Source organism: Pempheris klunzingeri, chromosome 9 (genome assembly GCF_042242105.1).
Source record: "Pempheris klunzingeri isolate RE-2024b chromosome 9, fPemKlu1.hap1, whole genome shotgun sequence".
NCBI classification, from domain to species: Eukaryota; Metazoa; Chordata; class Actinopteri; order Acropomatiformes; family Pempheridae; genus Pempheris; species Pempheris klunzingeri.
Genome location: NC_092020.1, coordinates 26,537,894 through 26,545,955, shown reverse-complemented (window position 1 = coordinate 26,545,955; position 8,062 = coordinate 26,537,894). Strand labels below are relative to the sequence as shown.

At 49.5% G+C, this 8,062-nt stretch overlaps 1 protein-coding gene across 1 annotated transcript in view; it reads right to left on the bottom strand.

The window, feature by feature from the left end:
- Positions 1–998: 998 nt before the first annotated feature.
- Positions 999–8,062, bottom strand: part of slc25a48 (solute carrier family 25 member 48) — a 9,257-nt gene continuing 2,193 nt past the window's right edge. The window contains exons 3-7 of the mRNA XM_070836724.1: positions 7,721–7,792; positions 6,776–7,028; positions 5,499–5,786; positions 3,245–3,378; positions 999–2,590 (exon numbers count right to left, since the gene is read on the bottom strand). Coding sequence (XP_070692825.1) covers positions 2,486–2,590; positions 3,245–3,378; positions 5,499–5,786; positions 6,776–7,028; positions 7,721–7,792 — 852 coding nt within the window. The 3' untranslated portion in view covers positions 999–2,485. The remainder of the gene's footprint in view (positions 2,591–3,244; positions 3,379–5,498; positions 5,787–6,775; positions 7,029–7,720; positions 7,793–8,062) is intronic.

Genomic DNA, 8,062 nt, shown 5'->3' with positions numbered 1-8,062 from the left:
GACAGAGAGAGAGAGAGACAGAGAGAGAGAGAGAAAAAGAGAGACAGAGAGAGAGAGAGAAAAAGAGAGAGAGAGAGAGAGAGAGAGAGACAGAGAGAGAGAGAGAAAAAGAGAGAGAGAGAGAGAGAGAAAAAGAGAGACAGAGAGAGAAAAAGAGAGAGAGAGAGACAGAGAGACAGAGACAGAGAGAGACAGAGACAGAGAGAGAGACAGAGAGAGAGACAGAGAGGAGCCCAGTGCATCATGGGAGTCCCCCGGCAGTCTGAGCCTATAGCAGCATAACTAGGAGCTGGTCCAAGACCTGATCCAGTCCTGAACTATAGGCTTCATCACTAAGGAAGGTTTTTTAGTCTACTCTGAAATGTAGAGAGGGTCTCTGCCCCCCTGAACCCAGACTGGAAGGAGGTTCCACAGGAGAGGAGCCTGGACCTTCATTTAAGTTTACACATCAGTGTGTTCGAGGTGTTCAGGTGTGTTTGAGGTGTTTAAGGTGTATTTAAGGTGTGTTTGAGGTGTGTTTGAGGTGTTTAAGGTGTGTTTCAGGTGTGTTTAAGGACCAAGACATATCAGTGATTGTCATCATCAGGTAAATGTGTTCAGTGAGAGCAGTTTCCATCTTTACTGTCTCCTGCGTCCTGCTGATGATTTAAAGATGATCAGAGTGTGAAGCTGCTGTATTACTACATCACTGACATCCAGAGTCTGATGAACAACTTCTAACAGTCTGATGTCACTCTGGATGTTCTGCAGGTTTCCTGGACGCTGAGCAGAGACTGTGAGGTGCTGCCATCTAGTGGACACTGTGTGGGACTACAGGTGTTTGTGGTTTACAGGTACAGGCACACAGGGCCGTCCTGACAGTGACCCAGAGCTGCTCAGCAGGCTGCAGACGTCAGCGTTGGGATCACTGACATGGAAAACAACACGTGGAGCCGGCGCTGAGGATCTGCGTGCAGCTGTTAGCACGAGTGTCAGAGTGAGAGAAGCAGCAGGAGCCCTGATGATTAAAAGCTTTATTTATGTACAGTAAGACACGTGAGAGGCTCCCCACCATCTGGAGGGGCAGTTAACATATTTACACCAGTATTTACACGATGAGAAAAACTGGGTCAGATACGACCGCTGAGCAGGAAGAGACGCTCTGAAGGGACTGGCAGGCCGGAGACACGAAGCACTGAGAGGCAGCGGGACAACTTACACCAGAAAGTAATCAGTGTTCGCTATATTTAGGATATTTTCACTGCTTTACATTTCCCTCAGACGGCCACACTCCACCTATATAAACGGTCGTTTTAGCTCACAGCACGCGGGAGCTGCTGCTCTAGTTTGTATCTGAATGAACCTTTAAATCACCAAAACAACACAGACACACGACCTGATGGAGCAGCAGCTCCTGTGGTCTGCGAGCTAAAACGAGTGTTTTTGTGAATGGAGTCTGGTGTGTTTGCAGAGCAGCTCCCTGTTCAAAGGCTGTCTGACGCCAGTGTAAAGGGCCTGAACTCCGTCCTCAGCAGAACAGAAGAGCTTCCTGTCTCAGACCCGTCCTTCAAAAACTCTCCTTCAGAACTCGTGACTTTCTGGTTCAGAAGAGTCTGGAAACAGCTTCTAGTTTAAAGTCTTCGTCAGCGATTCTACATTGACGCTGCAGGCTTCATACAGCAGCCGTCATGTAACTGACTTCATGCATTTTAATGTTATGGTGAGAAAAAGATTAACGTGAAGTTACGATTAACTTGTAAAAGTCACTTCTTCTTCTTAATATAAGAAACAAACATCGTGTGTACACGGTAACATGGGATGCACATGGTCCATGTGCACGGGAAGGCAACACGTGAAGCTGTGGATGAATGGATGAGTCATGTTAAACACGTCAAAGTGCTTTTCCATACATTATTAACGTATTAATGAGTATTAACGACGATCAGCACACAAAAAACTACGAGTGACAGGAAATAAAAAGTGAAAGAATCGGATCAAAGTGTAGAAAACGTCCCGTCCTGCTTCATAAAAACCTCCAGCTGAATTCATCTTTGTTCATCTTGCTCAGATGAAGGTGATGAAGTCTTCCTCACTGAATGTGAATCATTTGAAGTCATTATTTAGTTTGAGCTCAGAGCTCTCACCTGCAGGTCACCTGAGCTCTGCTGATTGGTCCGGACGCAGCATCAGAGACGTTACCGTGCAGTTCTTTGGTAAATTAGAAGTAATGACCTCATCCGCTGGGTGAGGAGAACGCCACAGTCATCATGTGATTTAGCCCGTTAGCTTCCTTATGCTAACTGACCAGGGTCTGTTTACACCAGGTTCAGGTCCACGCTGTTTAGATCCTCTCAGATCTCACAGCTGCTTCATCTTCGCTATAGAAGTACAGAGTGACATTCGTACTAAACGTGTGACTGTTCTGTGTGTGTTAGCACCAGCTGGTGGTGTCTCTCAGCCACTGTTTGTGCTCAGGTGTCCTTTAAGCGGCAGGGTGTCCTCCGTCCTACAGGCTCCTGAAGAACTGCAGGGACAGCTCGTAGGTCAGGAACATGGTGGCGCTCATGGGGAAGCCTCGCACAGCGTTGACCGATGCTCCGCGGAAGAAAACCTGCGAAGGACAGCGTACGGTCATCAGTAAGAAGTGACCCCCACTGACCCCCAGAGCTGATCCAGGATCAGCTGTGGTGTCGCAGCAGTAACGTCCCCAGATCTGACACTAACAGACCTGTCTGCTGGGGGGTCCTGAGTCTGCAGCTCGGGACATTAATGAGGGGGCTGCTCTAGTTAGGGTTAGAGTGTGTGTGTGTGTGTGTGTGTGTGTGTGTGTGGTGGGGGGGGGCTGCAGTCATCCCATGTTGGCTTCAAAGCAGGTTTGTCAAGATGAGGTCATGACCCTGAGCGCTGGCGCTCGATGTGGCCGCGGTGAGGAAACCCAGAGAACATGGTGTCAAAGGTTATCGTGCTCTGATCACATGACTGTTGGCTCACTGGGACCTCCTCCTCCTCCTCCTCCTGACTGAGGGGACTGAGGGGGGCAGAGGGGGGCAGAGGGGACTGAGGGGACGTCCTCCTCAGACGGGCGTCTTTAGAAAGCACAGATGGGAGCAGGGAGCTTTAAAGAGTCACTTCCTGTCTTCAGACGTCACACAGACGTCTGTGAGCTTAATGAGTGAACACATTAATGACTTCACTCTGAGGTTCTTACAGCAGAGCACCACAACAGGTGCCCCGGACCCCCCCGCCTGGCTGAGGTTTGGCTCACCTGTGTGCCCTCCGTCCTGTAGCTGTGGATGATGCAGTGTAAGATCCCTCTGTACTTCCTCTGCTGCTGAGCATCGGCCTGCAGGCGACTCTTCACCACGTCGGCCGGCGTCGCCGTGACCCACGAGATGGACCCTGCAGAGCAGACGAGTCAGCGTCAGGGGGGGGAATTATTATTCTACACACCGACAAACTAAAGGTTACAGTACTAATGAGGGAGATATGAGGGCTTCTGTTTCCCCTCAGAATGAAAACCTGCTCTGAATCTAACGATGTGTTCAGGTGCTTCTCATAAACCAGTTCAAACTATTTAAGGTTCAATAAACACTCCGGTTTCAAAAAATTTGAATTTTCTGGGAATTATTTCATGGTTCAGGCTTTAAAGGGTTAAACCAAAAGGATCTTCCAGGTCTCTCTCTGTACGGATCCTTTCCATGATGCTGTCACACACTTAGAATAACACTGATCCTGTTTAACCAGAAAAAAGCCAGTATATTGTTCTCATGAAAGCCACCAGACTCCATTGATTAAAACACAGATTTCACACTGCCGCTGCTGGTCTACGTCTGCCTCGGTTGTTTAGTTTGTCTGTGTTATTAGTGAATCTGGTCTTTGAAAGGGTTTGTTCATATCCAACACAACATTTGTGTAACACACAACAACACAAATTAACTAAATGATGGCGGCAGAAACTCTTGTGTTCTAAAAAGCTAAAATCCCTGTTTTTATGAATGTAGTCTGGTGTGTGTGCAGAGAGCGATATAACGGCTGTGGCTGTGGGCTGAGGTGATCTACTGGACCAGTTCCAACACTTTTAGTACAAATACTTTAGTAAAATGGATTACTGAACAGTCCTGCTATGGAACACTGTTTATACACTGCAGCCTTTTATTCAGCATATTTTCAGAGTTCTGTGGTTCAGACTGAACCTCCAGATGTCTCTGATTTATGGCACACAGCTGATTTCAGCTCTCCTCACGTGTTCGGGTGGGGGGGGGGCAGCCTGCATCTGGAAACAGTGAACCTCAGAGTCCACAGGCTCTGTGCTGTTTGTCCACACACACACAGCTCATGTTCGCTCTGGCTGAACCGTGTGGTTGGCTGCATGCTGAAACGCCCCCTCCTGCTCTGCGTCTGTGCAGTTCAGAGGTTTTTCTCCAGAAAACTTCTACAAAGTTAAAGAGAAACAGCATCAGGATGGTGGAGCTGGAGGTGTGGTGTGTTTACAGGTCGGGGGGCCGATCGACACTTTGTGAACTGAAACGACCTGAACTGAACTGATCCCCAGTGTTACTGCAGGGACCCAACACAGGGCTCTGGGGGCAGTCATTAAGTAAGATGCAGCATTTTTGTGGGATGGAAACAGTAGAAAGCAGTGAGCCAGTGATCCACACTGGGCTGAAATAACCGCTGGTTTCTAAAGACTGAGCAGAGGAGACATAAACATGAGCTGGACTGAAAGACTCCTACGTGATGATCAAACTGAAGAACAGCTCAGTGTGACTAACAGCCGCTTGGTTTTCCAGCACAGACGACAGTTTCCAATGAAAAAATACTTTCAAAACAGAAAGTAATAAAGTTCTGGTTTTATCTGTTGGGCATAAAAAAGCTTCCTACTGATACATGAGTGTCTGTACAAAGGTGCACACCACAGCTAAAGGTGGGATCAGGTCACACGGATCTATATCACAGCTTTATGAATCTGTGTGTCAGCTGAACCGATCAATAACAGGCCTGAGTGCTCAGACAGGACCCATCCACACTGCTGACGGAGCAGATGGAGCAAAATCTGGGTCATAATTTAAACAGAAAACTAATGTGTGACAGAAGACGTTCGGAGGAATATTTACAGCCAACACCAGCAGCTAGAACTGATGTCAGCTCCACCGACGGGCTCAGAGTGTTATTCTAAGTGTGTGACAGCATCATGGAAAGGATCCCTACAGAGAGAGACCTGGAAGATCCTTTTGGTTTAACCACAAACAGCCGTTCTATCGCTCTCTGCACACACACCAGACTCCATTCACAAAAACAGGGATTTAAGAACAGAGGAGTTCTAAAACACCAAAGTCACAAACTGACCAATCGTGACAGCGTTTCCTGAGGTTCAGTTGTTGGTTTTATCAGTGGAGTCTGGTGGGTTTGAAGAGAGGCCCCTGTTTTAAAAAGAGTTCTCCTTTAAGGAAGCAGTGACGTCCACAGATGTGTTGGACTAGTCTCTCCTGTGTTTGACTCCTCAGCGTTACGCTCCTTACCTGCGAGGCCTCCGGCCAGCCAGATGGAGCAGGGGTGGGGGCTGGACGTGGCGTCCGGCTTCAGCAGGTCGCAGAAGATGGTGTAAGGGATGAAGTAGAGCGTGTATCCAGGAACGTCCCTCAGGATCATGGCCCCCGCCCCCCTGTACAGGCCCTGCAGGCCCTCCGTCTGCAGGATGCTGCTGAGGCAGTGGATGGGGCCTCGGTACAGTCGCTGGCTGGGGAGGTCGACGGAGCGCAGAGGGATGTTGGTGCCAGTCGGGACGTTGCCGGCGAGGTGCAAGTTCTCTGTAGAGGAGACAAGAGTTACTGCTGGGGGGGGGCGACACCACGGGCTCCAGAAGTCTGAGTGATGGAAGTCAATGAGGAAATGAGCCGACTTCTCTCCTGGTTTATGATGAGGGCTGTGTGTGTGTGTGTGTGTGTGTGTGTGTGTGTGTGTGTGTGTGTGTGTGTGTGTGATTGTGTGTGTGTTCGCTGCTTTTCATGGTTTTGTGTTTTAATAAACTGAATATTTTTTGACATCTGATGAGGTCGTGTTGGGCTTCAGTTTTCTGACCAAACCATCGATACAGCAGCTAGCTGTTAGCTTAGCTTCAGCTCACTCAAACAGGCCTGAACTCACTGATAAACGGCTGGTTAATGTTTCAGAGAAGGTCTGTGTGAGGTGTGAATGGTGGCCGACACCCCGGGCAGACAGGTGAGCTGGACGGTTTCCTGTTAGTCACCTCCAGCATCATGTGGACCTCCTGCCCCCGCTGACCTGCTGCTATCAGGACACCGCCTGTTTTATTGTGCTGATAAAAACATGTTTCCCAGAGGAGTCGTCATAAAGAGTCCAGATCTGAAAACAAGGTGAGTGGTCACATGACCACAGGTGTGAGCTGGCTGTAAACCTCCACGGAGCTCAGATTGAAGAGTTCAGTACTGCCGAGGACCTGCAGGACCTGAACCCCCACCAGCCCCCCTAACCCTAACCCTCCAGACCATCAACCAGGAAACGTTGTTACACAGATCTTAACTACCGACATTAACTACTGAGGTTAACTACCAACATTAACTACCAACATCAACTACTGAGGTTAACTACCAACATTAACTACCGACAATAACTACTGGTAAAACCACTGACATCAACCAGTGACACAAACCAGTGTCACTAACCAGTGGTACTAACCAGTGACACTAACCAGTGGTACTAACCAGTGGCACTAACCAGTGGCACTAACCAGTGGCACTAACCAGTGGTTAGTTACTGGCTCACACCTGGGACGTACCTGTGAGAAGCGTCTGCGTCTGCATCTGCAGGCGGATCTTGACCAGGTCCACCGGGGCCCCCAGGCTCACCGACATGAGGCCGGTCAGCATGCTGGCCACGGTCAGGTCCAGCATGCCGCAGGGATGGCGCCCGTCGCCATAGCGATACTGACTTATTAGTCTCTGTGTGTTACTGAAGAAGCCGAACACCACAGAGTTGTAGACGGTGATGCTGGCCAGAGGGAAAGACATGCCCTTAAAGAACCCCGTCACCTGGGAGAGAGGGAGAGAGGGGGGGGGGCAGGGGGGAGACAGGGGGAAGACAGGGGGGGACAGGGGGAGAGGGGGGGGGACAGGGGGAGAGGGGGGGGGACAGGGGGAGACGGGGGGGGACAGGGGGAAGACAGGGGGGGACAGGGGGAGAGGGGGGGGGACAGGGGGAGACGGGGGGGGACAGGGGGAAGACAGGGGGGGACAGGGGGAAGACAGGGGGGGACAGGGGGAGAGGGGGGGGGACAGGGGGAGACGGGGGGGGACAGGGGCGTCTGGTTTAAAACCTTCAGCTGGTTTCAGTCTCAGTTTGAGTGTTTTTATTCTAATCTGAGACAAATAAACACCCCAATCTGAACAGTTAGTGACGGCAGCCGACTAAACTAAAACTAACATAAACTAACATAAACTAACCTAACCTGACCTAAACTAAAACTAACCTAAACTAATATAAACTAACCTAACCTGACCTAAACTAAAACTAACCTAAACTAATATAAACTAACCTAACCTGACCTAAACTAAAACTAACCTAAACTAATATAAACAAACCTGACCTGACCTAAACTAAAACTAACCTAAACTAATATAAACAAACCTGACCTGACCTAAACTAAAACTAACCTAAACTAATATAAACAAACCTGACCTGACCTAAACTAAACTAACCTAACCTAAAACAGAGGGGGGGTTACCGTTTCCTTCCTGTAGATGGTGAGGACGCAGTGCACAGCGTTCCTGTAGCCCGTCCCTGCCTGGAGCCGCGTCTGTGTACACACACACACACACACACACACACACACACACACACACACACACACACACACACACACACACACACACACACACACACACACAGATGAGAAACTAAGTTGGCAAACTAGCAGCAAAGTTTACATTTCAGCAGGACGAGTCCAAGGACGGAGGGGGGGTGGGGGGGCAGCAGAGGAGTCTGGGAGCTGAAGTCTCTTTCAAATGTCCCCTTACACTAACAGGTCCTGGAGAGCCAGACCTAGACCCAGACCCAGACCCAGACC